Source organism: Mirounga angustirostris, unplaced genomic scaffold (assembly GCF_029215605.1).
Source record: "Mirounga angustirostris isolate CCGP_5_RB_7025 unplaced genomic scaffold, mMirAng1.0.hap1 SCAF_11, whole genome shotgun sequence".
Lineage (NCBI taxonomy): Eukaryota > Metazoa > Chordata > Mammalia > Carnivora > Phocidae > Mirounga > Mirounga angustirostris.
This window is the reverse complement of record NW_026991719.1, coordinates 125834813-125851912: the sequence shown is the minus strand read 5'-3', so window position 1 is coordinate 125851912 and position 17100 is coordinate 125834813. Positions and strand designations below refer to the sequence as shown.

General features: G+C 51.6%; 1 protein-coding gene across 2 annotated transcripts in view; it reads left to right on the top strand.

Annotated features, from left to right (window-relative positions):
- MECP2 (methyl-CpG binding protein 2) overlaps nt 1–16730 on the top strand; it is a 61847-nt gene extending 45117 nt beyond the window's left edge. Inside the window, exons 1-3 of one of the 2 annotated variants that reach the window (XM_064574743.1) lie at nt 7698–7782; nt 9137–9191; nt 9301–16730. In XM_064574743.1, the coding sequence (XP_064430813.1) occupies nt 9429–10223 (795 nt within the window). In that variant the 5' untranslated portion in view covers nt 7698–7782; nt 9137–9191; nt 9301–9428 and the 3' untranslated portion in view covers nt 10224–16730. Of the gene's footprint in view, nt 1–7431; nt 7783–9136 lie in introns of those variants that run through there. The other variant, XM_045884228.3, reaches the window with a different exon arrangement.
- Nucleotides 16731–17100: the final 370 nt, after the last annotated feature.

The following is a 17100-nucleotide window of genomic DNA, read 5'->3' as shown; positions in this document are numbered from 1 at the left end:
CAAATAAATAAATAAAAAATCTTTAAAAAAAATAGAATGTACAATTCAGTGGCATTTAGTACAGTCACAATGTTGTGCAACCATCACCTCTATCTGGTCCCAGAACATTTTTATCACCACTAAAAAAAAAAAAGAAAGAAAAAACCCTATAATCATTAGGAGTCACTCCCTATTACCCACTACCCCCAGCCCCTGGTAATGGCTAATCTACTTTCTCTCTGTGGATTTGCCTATTTGAAACATTTCATATAAATGGAATTATGTAGTATTTGTCTTTTTGTGGCTGGCTGATGTCACTCAGCATAGAGTCTCCAAAGTTCATACAAGTTGTAGCCTGTGTCTGAATTTCATTTTTTAAAGCTAAATAACATTCCATTGTGTGGATGGACCACATTTTGCTTATCCATTCGTCTGTCAGTGGACCCTTGGGTTGTTTCTACCTTTTGGCTAATGTGAATCATGCTGCTATGAACATGGGTTTACAGATACCTGTTCAGGTCCCTGTTTTCAGTTCTCTTGGGTCTACACCTATAGTGGAAATGCTGGGTCCTGTGGGAATTCCATTTTTAACCTTTTGAGGAACTGCCTGACTGTTCTCCACAGTAGCAGGGTTTGTTTAAACCTGCTTTTCTTGCCCCATGTGTGACGGACTCATGCTATGAAGATGCGATCTACCGTATGGCACCAGGTGCCTTCATTTGGGGAAGGAGCTCCCTTGGACTGTCAAGAGCTGTATTTTATTTAGCTTTTCAAAACAGTTTCTCTTGCATCTTCTGAAAACTGAGGTATTTAAAAATACGCTAAATTCAGAGCCGCTGAACTTCAGGTTTTACTGCTATAGCCTTTGAGCTGAACCCCATTTGCTCTTTTGCTCCCCAGAGACCACTGAGACACTCTCTTCCAGTGCCAGTTTGATTTCTCTCAGATCTTAAAAGGGACTGAAGCTGGCATCTCAAAGTGCAGCTGCCTTTATTGATTCGTGCAGAGAAGCCTCCTTGATTCTGAGATTCTGCAGCTCACACTGAAGGTAGAAAGAATTGGAAGCACTGAGTGAATGACACTGCAGGATGGAAGCAGCCACTGCAAGAAGGCCGTTTCTGTCCTCTGGTCCCTGACCATTCACCTGGGGAAGTAGCCACCACCTTGCCCTGATGGGTCATGGCCTCATTGTAGGACTCAGGCTCCTTCTGCAGCTCAGTGGAATGGGTGACTAGAAATGAACGGTGCTGAGAAATGCTATATCCTGAAACTGGCCTCATGCAAACATGACTGAAATGGGGCCAGGATATTGCTGTGCCTCTGGAAGGATCCCTGGAGCTCACTTGGGAGGGGGCTGGATTCCAATTCAAGTGAAAAACCCCTTTCAGCTGCTGCTTTCACCTGGCTTTGTAGCCTTTTTCTTTTTTAATCTGAAAGCCTTGGGGATTGAGTAGTCCCTCAGTCACAGTTGCCTGGCCAGCTGCACCTGCCAGCTGTTGGTTGCCTGCACCCCTGTAATGGACAGGAGCCTGGGGTCACATGAGTGCCAGGTGCAGCTTCCCAGGGCGGCCTTCTGCAGGATTACTGGAGGTTACTTTCATTATGAAAGTACAGGCAGTTCTCGCCATCAAACCCCTTGGGATACAGTAATTTGGCTCAAAAACAAGATTCCTGCAACTCTGATTTTCCTTCGCTAGATCAAAGAAAAGGTTTGACCTAATGTTTGCATTCTAGAAGCAAACTTACTAGATGATGTTTTATTACTCAAGAGCCTTCTTTCCTGCCTCATAGATGTTTAAAGTTTGTGAAGGCCTTTCTGCTTCCATGTGATATGTGTGTTCTACAAATCACACAATAAAAAGTAAGAGTTGTTATGGGAAAAATGGGAGGAGTAAGCCACGCGAAACCTATGTGATTTGAGCTCACTAACAAAATCCTTGACAGTTCTGATTAAAATTCTGGCTAAGAGACCTAACACCAGGGCACACTGAAGTGTCTGTGGACATTTGCAGCCAGCATTACCATCAGCTGTAACCCCCCGATTTGTGCACGTGCGGATTCTATTACACCGTTCCTTTGACATTTAAATTGGGGTCCTAGGCAAGGCTGCCTTTGGCAGTGATTTTTTTTTTTTTTTATTTAAGTAATCTCTGCACCCAGTGTGGGGCTGGAACTCACGACCCCGAGATCAAGAGTCAGATGCTCTTCCACCTGAGCCAGTGAGGTGCCCCTTGCAAATGATTTTTATTTAAACACAGGGAAATAACCCTGACACCTTCCCTTCATTCACACTCACAGCTTCACCATATAGAGCATAACGCTGTGGAAAACATTGTGGGTCTTTGAGCCACTAAAAGAAGGCACTTCAACAAGGTTTCCAGCTTTCCCTCTTAATGTATTCGTGTAATGTGAAGGTGTTCTCTTTAATTGTTAGAAAACTTGCCCGAAACTGCTTCAAAATATCACTGTCAACCCGCACAGCTTCCACTTACATTGATGTCATCCCCCCGCTTTTCAAACATGCTGCCACATTAGTACTGCATATGTTTCCCTGAGTCACTGTTGCCACATTGCACGCACAAGTGCTGCTTGAACCTGGCTTTCCTAAGGGCAAAAGTACACTTTTGACCCTCAAGGAGCTTGGCACCGTGCTAACGTGAACCATACTTACATTCCCCAAATGGCCCATGACCACCCCTTCAGTGCCTTCAAACCAGGAGCCAGTACAGGATTGCGTGTTGCCTTCTGTTGTCCTCTTTAACTAGGAGCAGTTCCCAAACCTTTTCTTCAGGCTGCTGTTTTGAAGAGTCCAGACTCACAGTTGGGTGGAATGCCCTTCTCTTTGGAATCTTCCAGTTGTTTCTTTATGGCCTCAGTTACCCATTCTTGCAAGATGGGACAGTGCTGATGCTCAGTTTGATCACTTGTTAACGGGACACTTGCCAGATTTATCCATAGAACAGGATCCCCTACCTTCCTTTCCTTACTCTTTAAACTGTATATTCCTTTTTCACCAGCTTACCAGTGCAAGGAAAACTTTTTTTTTTTAAGATTTATTTATTTGGCAGAGAGAGAGCACAAACAAGCAGGGGGAACAGCAGAGGGAGAGGGAGAAGCAGGCTCCCCGGTGAGCAGGGAGCCGGATGCGGGGCTCGATCCCAGGACCCTGGGACCATGACCTGAGCCGAAGGCAGACGCTTAACCAACTGAGCCACCCAGGCGCCCCCAAGTAAAACTTTTTAAACAGCATCTTTTGTAGTATCTTCTAGAAGATGTTCAGTCTAGCATTTTTTTGTAGTTTCCACAGGAGGAGTGTTTGTAGACCTGATGCTGATCCGTGGAAGCCTGGAGCCTGTCCTCCCAGCATAGCCATCCTCCATACTGCTGCCCCCACACCCCGCCCTCCCTGTCACCACAGACTGTCACTGCCTGTTCTCCCAGGCCCTCACTTACTGCCCCAGCCTCATCTCCTGCCAGCCCAGCCCACCAGTGCTCAGCAGGCTACGGTAGCACCCAAACTCATCCTTTATTCACTTACTCAGACTGTGCCTGCTTTGGGTGCTAAGCTAGCCCCTGCTCTTCAAAGCTATTGGTCAGAGGGATACAGTCATCAAAAGAAGCAAAGGTGGTACAGTCTCTGGGTTGTGATTGTCACTTGGCACTCCTGTGCCTGGCACTGTGCGTCAAGTGGAGAGACAACAGTAAAGAAGGCACGCACCGTCGGTGCCGGGGTGGGGGGCGGGGGCTGACCTATGTAGTGGTGTATTCCAACCACACTGGGGGGCCTAGGGCACTCTTGCTCATGGGATTGGGGAAGGCAGGAGCAGGGAATGCTCCTCAGAAGTGCCATCTTAACCCAAAAGAATATGGGAGAGAGGGCCAGCCAGAGCCATTGGTGACACAGGGTAGGAGTCATTAGTCACCCCTCCCTCTAGGGGTGGAGCTATTGATATCACTGCCTACTATCACTGGCCTGTCCTGAGCCCTCCTTGCCAGCCAGTAGAACTCTTCAGCCCTGGAAACCCAGCTCAAGCCTTCCTCCTCCAGGAAATCCCCATCTTTGGGCTTCCCCTGTGCCTGGAACAGGGAAGGGTATCACTATTTTTTTTGTTACTTCTTGTCCCCCTGACTAAACTGGGGGCTCTTGAAGACCAAATGATGATAATTCTGCCCTGTTGTTCCAGCCCCTAGCAGAGTCTGGCTCAGGGCAAGGGCGGTTGATGAACATTCATCAACTCAACCGTGACCTCAGACAAGTTCCCCAACCACACAAGGGAATTTTGTATACTTCCTTTTCTTTTCATCTGTAACACTGAAGAGTTGGAAGGGTGGTTTTTCTGGGGATCCTCCCAGCTCCAGAATATATGAACGTGGCTTCCTGAAGTCCACTCTCTGCACAGCAAGTAGAATGATCCTTGGAAGATAAGAGCCCTCATCCCTTCCCCTGCCCAAGGCTCCCCAATAGCAACCTGACAAAGCCCTCCACATCCCCCCTTGAGGCCTCTCTGCTGCCCAGAACCTTCTGGCACGTAGCCACATGGCTTGCTCCCTTGCTTCCTATAGGCTTTTCCCTCTTTTGTCCCTCCTTGTGTTCCAGTCAGTTTGTTCTTTTGGACACTCGCCTTGTCACAGTGTCACCTAGTGCAAGGAGCCCTTTTGGCCAGACCAGCAGCTGTGTCCTTTGACTTTCCCTTTCTCCATCCAAGCACTGCCCTGCCTTTCTGCCCCCACAGGCCACCGGAGAACCACAACCACCCACTTCTCCCAGGGCCAGCCTGGCTCCTCCTGTGGACATTGGGTGCGTTCCCTGCCCCTGGGGTGCCGTATTAGGCCTTAGAGTATGTCCCACCAAGGATGTGCAGAGAACTGTGGTCAGAGATACTTGAAATAAATCTTTTCTCTGTGGTATGGTATCAGTTCGATATACAGTTAAATTCATGTGTTTGGAGGCACCTGGGTGGCTCAGTCGTTAAGTGTCTGCCTTCGGCTCAGGTCATGATCCCAGGGTCCTGGGATCGAGCCCCGCATCGGGCTCCCTGCTCAGTGGGAAGCCTGCTTCTCCTTCTCCCACTCCCCCTGCTGGTGTTCCCTCTCTCACTGTGTTTCTCTCTGTCAAATAAATAAATAAAATCTTAAAAAAAAAAAATTCATGTGTTTGTGTTTACATTCAATATAGTAACATTTTGTTACCGCTTATTTTTGTTTTCATTTTGGTTATGTAAACTTTTACGTGATTCAGAGAGGTTTTGTCTCGCGCCTGTACCTTACCTCATTCCCACCCACCCTGGGACTAGGAAGCACTTCTTCCCTTGTTTCTCACATGTAAGGCAGCCTACGATCCCTAGTGTCGTCCATTCATTCCGCATGTCCTTGCTGGCAGCTCTCTGAGTTATGTGCAGTATTGGGGCAGGAAAAATAATGCCATTACAAATAACATCATACACCTGTTGTTTTGCATTTGGGGGGTGCCTCTTTAGGGTAGAGTTCTAGAAGGGATTGCCCTTGATGGCATTGAGACCCTTGTTTATATATAAGATGCATTGCCGGGGCATGTGGTTTGTACCTGACCTCATGGTGGTTAAACCATTTGGGGAATATAAATGAGCATTCTGAAGAAGCCAGACCTTTCCCATGGGTGCAGTGTTGTCCTCTGACTCCAGGACTATCCCGGTTCCAGGGAGCAGCCCTGGCCTTCAGCAGTGCCCTTGTGGTGGGCTGTGTGGAAGTGGTCGTTCCAGTCCATCTGCCACTCTGCCGCTGGCAAGCTCCCCTTCTCCCCTCTGTGATGGGGGCATGCAGGCCACAGGCCACGCCTAGCTTCCCAGGATTCTTCCTCATTTCCTGCCGAGGAGCTAAGACTGCGAGGATTGAAAACTAAGCTCTGTGCTGCAACAGATTAGAGACCCTCACTTTACAGCAAGAAAAGATCTCCTATGGGCCATGGGCTGGATCAGGGTGACCCTGGTAGCCGTGCCCAAAGCCCTGAACTGCTAGAGGATGACCCAGGATAGGGAGGAACTCAGGGGCGAGCCTGTGTCTTGACCCCTGACCTGAGCTGTTTAGAAAAGGCCTGTCCTCATGGTGCCAAGTGTGTCCTGATACAAACCCACCTTTGGCAGCTTACCCACATCATTTGAGTCTGGTTACCAGTGCACACCACAGTGCCTTCACTGGAGTCTCCACAGTGTGAACAAGGGAGAGGTTGCTTGGGGTAGACCGGCCATGAGGTAGTGATCCAGTGCTGACACGAGCCTTGTGGGACAGGACAGTTCTAGGGCTGAGATCCTGAGGACAGGAATAGCCTTACTCTTTTCTAGAATGAATTGCCGAGAGACCAGCAGATGGCCGATTCCAAGCCTCCCCAGCCCAGGTTGTGTTTCTGCCCTCTTAGCCCTGCCCCAAGAACATCATGGCCAGACTCTGATTCCAGGGTCCAGGGCCTCATGGTGATCATTGCCGATGCACACAAGGAAGGGACCCTACCAGGTGGAGCCAAAGTATAGGGAAGGAGCTGCTCTGTCAGTGGGAAAGAATGGGGAGGCGCCTGCCCTGGAACCTGGGGAGGGTGCTCTCCTGCACCGTTGTCCTTGCTCTTCCCTTCCATTGGTCGAGTCTGAGGCGGTCATGTGTTGTAAGGGAATGTCTGGTGATAAAAGTTTACCATACCTGGGATGGCTTCTCTTCTCACTGCAGAGCCCTGGGCAGCAGTTTCTGGTTGCCCGAGTTGGCCGGTGTTTATATAGTGTGCCTTTGTGACTTTTCTCCCTCTGGGGTGTTGGTACCTATTGTCAAGATGAGGAAACTAAGGCACGGGATGTTGAGGTCACTTGCTTGGGCCCATGTTTAGAAATTGCAAAGTCAGGATTTGAACTCAGGTTGGCTGGTTCAAAACCTGCATGTTCTTTCCACAGCACTGTGCTGTGCACCACCTCCCAAGGCTCTGTTACTGTCAGTAAGTTGTACTGTGCCCCAGGACTGGTTTTTATCAAGCACACATTTGAGAAAACTTAAAATACAGAGGCTATAGTAACACCCAAGCCAGGTCTTCGTGAAGAGTAGGCCTGCCCACATTTTGGGTGGGCAGCTCCCTCTCCAGCAGTCAGGGGCCTCTTGTTAGCCATCAAGCCTAGAGGCTCTCGGGCACAGCTTGTAAAGTGGCCTCTTCCAAGGCGCTGCACTAAGAAGCCACATGGTGTTTCTACTCAGAAGAATACCACCTGTGCAGGCCGCTCACTCTCTTGTATGTTAGAGGAGTGGGACTTGGGACAGAAGGAGTCAGAGTGGTCACAGGACAGCTAGGAGAAAGGCATCAAAATCTGGGTGAGCATTGGCGGGGCAGCCCTGTCTCTCAGAGCCCTACCTGTGCTGGGGTACCCCAAACCTGCCATTGCTCACTTTTTCTACAAATCAGTGTGTTCCCTGTGATACTTACATACTTATTTAACACTTCAGGGAAGAAAAGTCAGAAGACCAGGATCTCCAGGGCCTCAAGGACAAACCCCTGAAGTTTAAAAAAGTGAAGAAGGATAAGAAAGAAGACAAAGAGGGCAAGCATGAGCCCCTGCAGCCACCGGCTCACCACTCTGCTGAACCAGCAGAGGCAGGCAAAGCGGAGACCTCGGAAGGGTCAGGCTCAGCCCCAGCTGTCCCGGAAGCTTCTGCCTCCCCCAAACAGCGGCGCTCCATCATTCGTGACCGGGGACCCATGTATGATGACCCCACTCTGCCTGAAGGTTGGACCCGAAAGCTTAAGCAAAGGAAATCTGGCCGCTCCGCTGGGAAGTATGATGTGTATTTGATCAAGTAAGTAAGGGCAACTCCTGTCTCTACAGAGCAGGGAAGGCTGGGTGGGCAGGAGGTTGGGGACAGGTGCTAAGAAACTAATGGGGATCCCTTAGAGTGGCGGCTCTTTGTTACTTGTTGATCAGGAAGATGTGTGTGTGTAACCCCATCTTGGGTTGGGAGGGCTTCGGTAGACCACTTGCAGACCCCACCAGGTGTGTTTGGAAATGACTGTGTACAGAGGTCACTGCCCTGAGTGAGATGTACACAGGGTAGCAGAGAGTGATTTTACTCCACCAGCCCTTCAGGTCTTGTCTGGAGGTAGCATAGCAGTAGAGCCTACCCAGGGCCACAGTGAGGAGACCAGGAGAGGTCACCTGGGAAACACTGAGGACACAAGGCCCTGCCCAGGCTGGGCCCAGAGGCCACAGGACCTGCCATGTGTCATGGCCTGTGCTTGGAAGGCAAGCAGAGCTCTCTGGGTTCCTCCCTTTTACCTGCTGAAAAACATCCAGCTGAGGGGCTCTTCTCAAAACCAGTTAAAACTCTTCTTTCTGTGAGTTATTCTGTGACATGGCTTTATGACCCAGAAGAAGTAGGAATTCATAGGGCTCAGTCCACTTTGTGAATCATGTTGGGAAAGGTTGGGCTCTCTGACAGGGCCTCTGGGGAGAGACACATGTCTTTCCAGCTGTCACTGGTGCATTTGTCCAGCTTTGGGCTGGTCTTTGGGCATTTTCTGTTCAAATAGTAAGAGCTTCAGAGAAGGACTGAATAAGTACATTTTAGTTCTGGCCCTTACATGATCCAGAAAAGGTTAACAGTTTTGGAAAGACATTTGCAGACAACCTCGTTTGATTCCAACAACTCTGACAAGGGTGAGCAAAGCATTATCCTACTGACAGATGAGGAAACCGATCCCAAAGAGGCTAAGCAGCATGCCCAGGTTCAGACAGGGGAGTGCTCTACTTCCTGAGTGGGCCCAGGCACCAACCAGCAGAATGGGCCCCCCAGCCTGATGGCTCAAGAGAGTCCCCAGGCCAGGCCCCTTTGGGGGCCAACGGAGGGGCCTTGGTGGTAGGCGGACCCTCAGGGGCATCCGGGCAACAGCTGTCACTGGAGCGAGCACACCCTCTAGGTGCCCGCTGCCACCGCCCAGCAACCCGACTGCTTCATGTGTGGCCGTCGCCGTGCCCCTCTACTTTCAGCCTGTTTTGGCTTTTCTCTACTGTGACTCTCATTCAGTAGTATCATCAGGCAGGTCAGTTGCAGAACGTCCTGTCACAGAGTTCACCACCTTCTGCTCTGCCCCATCTTTGTACATTAGCGTGGAAGCTTCTAATCATTCTTTGTGTCTCTCCATTTGTTCCCACAGTCCCCAGGGAAAAGCCTTTCGCTCTAAAGTGGAGTTGATTGCGTACTTCGAAAAGGTAGGCGACACCTCCCTGGACCCTAATGATTTTGACTTCACGGTAACTGGGAGAGGGAGCCCCTCCCGGCGAGAGCAGAAACCACCTAAGAAGCCCAAATCTCCCAAAGCTCCAGGAACTGGCAGAGGTCGGGGACGCCCCAAAGGGAGCGGCACTGCGAGACCCAAGGCAGCAGCATCAGAGGGTGTGCAGGTGAAAAGGGTCCTGGAGAAAAGTCCCGGGAAGCTGCTCGTCAAGATGCCTTTTCAAGCTTCACCAGGGAGCAAGGCCGAAGGGGGCGGCGGGGCCACCACGTCAGCCCAGGTCATGGTTATCAAACGCCCTGGCAGGAAGCGAAAAGCCGAAGCCGACCCCCAGGCCATTCCCAAGAAGCGGGGCCGAAAGCCGGGCAGTGTGGTGGCAGCCGCTGCCGCAGAGGCCAAGAAGAAAGCAGTGAAGGAGTCTTCCATCCGGTCCGTGCAGGAGACCGTGCTCCCCATCAAGAAGCGCAAGACCCGGGAGACAGTCAGCATCGAGGTGAAGGAGGTGGTGAAGCCCCTGCTGGTATCCACCCTCGGTGAGAAGAGTGGGAAGGGACTGAAGACCTGCAAGAGCCCCGGGCGGAAAAGCAAGGAGAGCAGCCCAAAGGGGCGCAGCAGCAGCGCCTCCTCACCCCCCAAGAAGGAGCACCACCACCACCACCACCACTCAGAGCCCCCGAAGGCACCCGCGCCGCTGCTTCCACCCCCGCCCCCACCCCCACCTGAACCCCAGAGCTCCGAGGACCCCGCCAGCCCCCCTGAGCCCCAGGACTTGAGCAGCGGCGTCTGCAAAGAGGAGAAGATGGCGAGAGGAGGCTCGCTGGAGAGCGACGGCTGCCCCAAGGAGCCAGCTAAGACTCAGCCCGCGGTCGCGACCGCCGCCACGGCCGCAGACAAGTACAAACACCGAGGGGAGGGAGAGCGCAAAGACATTGTTTCATCCTCCATGCCAAGGCCAAACAGAGAGGAGCCTGTGGACAGCCGGACGCCCGTGACCGAGAGAGTTAGCTGACTTTACACAGAGCGGATTGCAAAGCAAACCAACAAGAATAAAGGCAGCTGTTGTCTCTTCTCCTTATGGGTAGGGCTCTGACAAAGCTTCCCGATTAACTGAAATAAAAAATATTTTTTTTTCTTTCAGTAAACTTAGAGTTTCGTGGCTTCAGGGTGGGAGTAGTTGGAGCATTGGGATGTTTTTCTTACCGACAAGCACAGTCAGGTTGAAGACCTAACCAGGGCCAGAAGTAGCTTTGCACTTTTCTAAACTAGGCTCCTTCAACAAGGCTTGCTGCAGATACTACTGACCAGACAAGCTGTTGACCAGGCTTCTTAGGGTATGCCTGCACCTCCCCTCCCACCCCGACCTCCCCCCCACGCCCCCCATGTGGTCATTAGGGACAGAGAGTGCCATTGGTGCCCCAGTCTCCGCTCTCCTCTCCCCCCACCCTGCCCCACCCCCATCCTCCAGCTCCCCCGCCTCCCCCATCCCCACCCACATTGGGACAAGGAGGTGTGAGGCAGGAGAGACAGTTGGATTCTTTAGAGAAAAAGACAGAGATGGCCAGTGGCTACAGCCTGTGTGATCTCACCCATGGTGGCACAAATCTGGCCCCACACCAGCCCCAATCCAAAACCGACTAGGACATTTCACAGGACAGGGAGGTAGCACCTGTTCGCTCCAGTTCTGGCATGGCTAGGAGGGAGTCAGTCCTTTGAGCTGCTGGGTGTAGACTGGCCTGAGCCAGGTGACCAGATGAGAGGACAGCCCCGGGCCGTTCTCCAGTGGGTGGCGCTAGAGAGAGAGAGAGAGATTGAGAGAGAGAGAGAGAGAGGCTGTGGAAGCGACAGGGCGAGGCGCACTGGCCCCGGGCTCCTGGGCTCCTCCGGGTGGCAGAGAGCAGTGGGGCCGATGGAATTCCTAGTCGCTCAGAGCACTCTGTGACTGGTAGGTAGAGGCCCAGTGGACAGGTTGGGGGGCCAGGGGGAAGGAGGGGAAAATGTTCTTCCAAAACTTTTCAATTCTACTCCTTTAGGGACAGCTTAGAACTATTTGCACTATTGAGTCTTCATGTTCCCACTTCAAAACAAACATGCTCTGAGAGCAAACTGGCTTGAATTGGTGACACTTCGTCCCTCAAGCCACCAGACATGACAGTGTTTAGAACTACCTGGATCTGTATATACCTGCGCTTGTTTTAAAGTGGGCTCAGCACATAGGGTTCCCACGAAGCTCCGAAACTCTAAGTGTTTGCTGCAATTTTATAAGGACTTCCTGATTGGTTTCTCTTCTGTCCTTCCATTTCTGCCGCCTTTCATTCATCCTTTCATTTCTTCCCCTCCTCGTTCATCCCTTCTGTACCAGGCACCCACAGTTCCCAGCTTTACCTGAGCTGATGCTGGTCAGCTCAGGCCCCCAGATCTCACCCTACCCTTGGGCCTTCCCACTGCCAGCCCTAGCCCTAGCCACACCCCCATTCTGAGCCCTGAGGAAGCCCCGGGCTCTGCTGAGTCCACCTGGCCCTAGCACCTTGGCCTCTCTGAAAGGCAAGAGAGCAGCAAGATCCTGCTCTCTTAGGGAGCTCCCTTCCCTGGTCAGACCCTGATTCTGGGCCTTCTCAACCTACTCGAGAGAAGCAGGCAGGCGAAGTTGGGCAGATTTGGACTTGGGAGCTGAGGGTAGTGCAGAGGCCCCCATGGCCTGCCATAGTCATCAAGTAGCCCGGCCCTGACCTTGGCCTCGGCCAGGCCCAGCTAGCACAGTGTGGTGCAACGAGGCAGCAGGTTGGAAGAAATGGCAGATGCCCCAGACCTGAGCTGGGACCAGTGCCTAGGCTCCTGGCCCCTCTGCTCCTCCCTTAAGTTAACCATGAGTTCTTTTCTGATGGAAAATGTCTGGGTTTTGCTTGCTGGAGACTGGGTAGGGCCAGCATATCACACATCTCCACATCTATGCCAGGGGAATGGTGTGGGGGCTGAGCGGCTTGGGTTTGCTATGGGTTTTCATTGATCAATCTCCATTTAGGACCCCATCCTTTCATTCTGTGTTCAGGAAGTCCTTATCTAGCTGCATATCTTCATCATATTGGTATATCCTTTTCTGTGTTTACAGAGATGTCTCTTATATCTAAATCTGTCCAACTGAGAAGTACCTTATCAAAGTAGCAAATGAGACAGCAGTCTTATGCTTCCAGAAACACCCACAAGCACGTCCCATGCGAGCTGCTGCCATGAACTGTCAAGTGCGTGTTGTCTCGTGTATTTCAGTTATTGTCCCCTGGCTTCCTTACTGCAGTGTAACCATGAAGGAGTGAAACATCCTAAAAACCGTCTAGCACTTCCTTGCCAGTCCTTAGTGATCAGGAACCATAGTTGACAGTTCCAATCAGTAGCTTAAGAAAAAAACCGCGTTTGTCTCTTCCGGAATGGTTAGAAGCAAGGGAGTTTGCCCCCATTCTGTTTGCAGAATCATAGTTGGCCTTTGTAGCATTTTTGTACCCATTTCCTTATGCTGCAAAAGCAAGTCCCACAACCAGACCCCCTCTGCTGTTGACCCTCTGGGCTTCACTTCTGACTCCTCCCCAGGAAGGGCAGGGGGGTCGGAGGAGGGGGCAAGTCCTTCAGGATCCCTCTTCCTTCAAGGACAAAAGGCTCCTGACCCCGAAGTGGCCTCGCACTCCTGGCACCCACAAAGGATGCCTGTCCACGCAAGTACAGCGTCCGGCCAGTTTGTCGTGGAGACACCATCCGTTTTGGTCGGTTGGGTTTTTATGCATTACACTTAGTCCAGTGGAATGTGACTCCCGGAACCAGTGTCAGCTCAGTACCATCTGGTCCTGGGAAGAGGAGTGCGGGGCCCGCCATGCCCCCCTTTCACCTGTGACCCTTCAGGGGCTGACTGGGCATTGGTGGTTGAGAGCACAGCATTTCAAGTTTCATTTTCTTTCGGCCTGGTCTGACCTGCAGCCCCCTCGCTCCCCAGCTGCTTCTCCTTACAGTTCTGAAGCTGCAGGTAGCCCCTGAGGCTCCTTAGGGTTTTCTCTCCTTCTCCCCATTCTTTCGCATTCCCTTTTCTTCACCTAATAAAGGCATCACAAGTAAGTCACCATTAAGCAGGTCACCTTGGTGGTTTGTCGCCCTGGCAGCTCCCATACCACCCCTGTCCTGGGTCAGGTTGACAGGAGGTTGGAGGGAAAGCCAGGCCATGGGATTCTCACCAGCCGTGTCCAGCCCAGTTTGGGGGTGTGACCTCGATTTTGTGTGTGCTTGAACATCATAAAGATTGGGGGCATCTTTTAGGGACTGTGTGAAGAATACAGAAATTAACTGACTGCTTTCAGACACCTGTTTGTAGGGCTAGGTCACAGTCACTTTCAGCCTCCCCCACCCTCGTTCTAGTTGTTAGTTACTACCTCCTCTCCCGACAGAATGCTGTATGTCCTTGAGCTCCTCCTACAATGCCCAGCCCAGCTCTGCCCTGCCCTGCCCGTTGGTGGGCCTGCCCTAACCAGTGGAACCGCTGGCCTTGACACTGTAGCGAACCAGGGCACCGAGCCACAGCCAGGCTCTAAGACAGCTCCCTTCTGCTGCTGCTGTATTCCCCTTATCAGAAGGCACAGGCGACACCTAGAAATGCCCTGTTCCCCAGTCCATCAGTGCCAAACGACCCAAGGACCTCAGTCCCCTCAACTCCCTGGGAGGTGAAAGCCGTGGTGGTGGCCCAGGGACACTGGCCACAGCCAGCACCTGGCTTCTACTCCTGAGACCCCGTGCAGGTGCGGGCAACAGTCTGTTCAGGGGCACCAGGACCCAGAGCAGCCCCAAGTTGTCACCTGCTCCTCCACGCAGCTTTTCATTGCTCTGACAGGGATGATAGGAGGTACTAGCCTGAAGCAAACTGCCATGTTTGGTGGGAAAGGTGTTTCTTTAGCTGCCAGGATCTCTGGATTAAGGTAACTTTTAGTAAGCAACTGAAGCGCAGGAGGGAGCAACAGGTATGAAGTGAACTCCCCAGGTGGGGCGACTGGATCCCGCAGAACCCAAGTGGAGCCTAGCAGCTGAGCTCTGCGCCCCCTTTCCGGAGCATTTGCGCCTGGCTCTCTGGGCTGATGGAGCCAGGGAAGGTCACAGGTGCTGGTTCTTGGAGAAGCCTTTTGCGCATCCTTTCCTAGCCAGTGTCGCCCCGAATTGTTTCCTAATGTGAGTCACGCACAGATTTTAGGACTGGTGGCCCAGACCTCAGGAAGCAAGCTGTGTTTAGAGCCCTGTTCCTGGAGTCTTGGCTCATGGGGGCAGGGTGGGGAGCAGGGTGGGGAGCAGCGGGGGCAAGCATGACAGCATCACCCAGCCGGTGGTAGAGCCCCTGCAGCCCCACCATGTCGCGTTCCTGATCTTACTTTGTTCTCTGTAAGGGTCCCACCTTTGCTCTCTCCGCCAGTAAACTCGTCCACTCTGGAGGGGTTTGTCGAGTCTCCATTTTTTCGTCTTTCTCTTTTAGATGCTGTATCAATCTTTAGAAAAGGCATAGTCTGTTATATATCGCTAGCATACTGCCTCCCCCAGGGTCTAAAGTTACATATTAAAGGGGAAAAATGTGAACACTGAAACCCGTTCTGAACAGTTCAGAAGGAAAATCTAGAAAACATTTGGCAGAAAATTACATTTCAATGTTGCTGAATGAATAAGAGCAAGATTTTGCAAAAGTGCTGATACAAAAATATTTGGAGCTTGGCCTGACATGTGAGTGCTCCAGGAAAAGGGGAATCCAGCCTGAAGCTGCTGGATCTGAGACTCGGGGCCATCTTCGCACTGGGGAGCCCCCTGTCCTGCAGGGCTGCCTGCCTGGTCCCAAAGCTGTAGGAGCCCAGCACTTGGTGTGGGAAGCAGAGTGTCACCAGTGAGTCCAAAGGCCTGCGACGTTCTCACCACCCAGCACCACCTGTTTATTGTTCCTTTCTCATCTCGACAGGATGTTCCCCAAGTGCTGATTTTTTCGGGAAAAAGGAAGTCCTAACTAGGGCCCAGGCAACTAGGAAGATGAGGGTGAGGTCTCCCCTTTGGCCTCTGCCTGTTCCCTGAGGACATTCCCCCTCTCTGCTCTCCTTGGGGCCCAGGGTCTAGGTGAAGTGGTGCTCCCTTCTGCATGCAGAGGTGAAGACAGAGGCCTGAGCACTCCCTGTGGTGTGTCCCCCCCTCGCCCCTTACCAGCGAGAGCCCCTGGGCCAGAGGGAGGGCAGGCACAAGAACAGGTACCGGGGCAGAGCCGAGACCTTCCCAGAGGGAAGTCCGGCCTTTGAGATTGAGAGCATTAGGGAAACTTGCAAATTGCCTTTGCTCCCCTAGCCCCCCTTCGAGCTTACCTTTTCTCAGGTCCTCAGCAGCAAGAGACAATGAGATGAAAAGGCCAACAAGAGGTTTGGCTCCTGCTCACTGGTAGTCCCTCTCCCTTCAGTGTTTGTGTGTCCAGTGACAAAGGTGTTCTTCCTGGTGACCCTGATTATATCCAATATCTTATAGACTATACGCATAGGCCTGCTTGGTCTCCTCTATCCTGGGCTTTTGTTTCGCTTTTTAGCTTTGGTTTTAGTTTTTCTGTCCCTTTTATTTAATGCACCAACTAGACACACAGAGCAGTTGAATTTTTATATATATATATCTGTATATTGCACAATTATACACTCATTTTGCTTGTGGCTCCACACACACACACAAAAGATCTGTTAAAATTATACCTGTTGCTTAATTACAATATTTCTGATAACCATAGCATAGGACAAGGGAAATTATAAAAAAAAACACAAAACAAACAAACAAAAAAAAACAAAAAACAAAAAACAAAAAAAACTACAAATCTGTCTGCTGGTCACTTCTGTCCAAGCAGATCCGTGGTCTTTCCTCGCTTCTTTCAAGGGCTTCCCTGTGCCAAGCGAAGGAGGCTCCAGGCAGCATCCGGGTTTTGCACTGTCTCCCATGCTTGCGAGAGAGGTCCCAGGATGCTGGTGCAAGACAGTTCACCTCAACGGGTGGGTGTAAGAGCGCTTCCTTGCCCTGGCAAAGTCTGGAATGTAGTTGGTACCACCTGGCCCCCTTCGACCTCTGGATGGGGCAGCTGGAGTCCAGGAGGGAGGGGATGGCCTGACCCCACCCCCAGCCCTCCCAGTGACCCAGTCAGAGTGATCATGTATGGAGAGTCAGCTCAGCAGGCCTCCCCACCAATAGGGCTTCCACTTTGCTGAGGCTGGAGGGCAGATGGGAGGCCTATCACATCTCTGAATGTGTGAGCTGCACCAGGTAGACACCAGGGACCCCAGAACCACATACAAGAGTCCACTGGGTCCCCCCTAGGAGGTAGCAAAGACTCCAGAAAATCCCTGTCTCTTCTCCCCCATCCTACGAGTAACTGCATTTGCTTTTGTAATTCTTAATGAGCAATATCTGCTAGAGAGTTTAGCCGTAACAGTTCTTTTTGATCGTTTTTTTAAGTAATTAAAAAACACCAAAAAAAAAAAAAGAAAAAAGAAAACAACTACAACAACCCAGAAACTTGTTCTTCCAAAGCAGAGAGCATTATAATCACCAGGGCCAAAAGCTTCCCTCCCTGCATCATTACTTCTTCTGAGGCCTGAACCAAAAGAGAAACACTCATAAGCCCTTTGGGTGGCCAGGCTACCTGTGGGGCCCTCGGAGGACCTGGGCTGGGGCAGCCTCTGGGCCCAGTCTGGGGCCCACTCCAGCCTGCATTCAGTATTAGCAGTGGGTCACGACGTCCTTTCCCACCCAGCCTGGGATGGGGGCAGAGGAGGCGAGGAGGCCGTTGCTGCTGCTGTTTGCCACTAACAGGTGGGTGTCCACGTGTGTCCACGTGCGTGCTTTCTGACTGAAATCTGAAATCA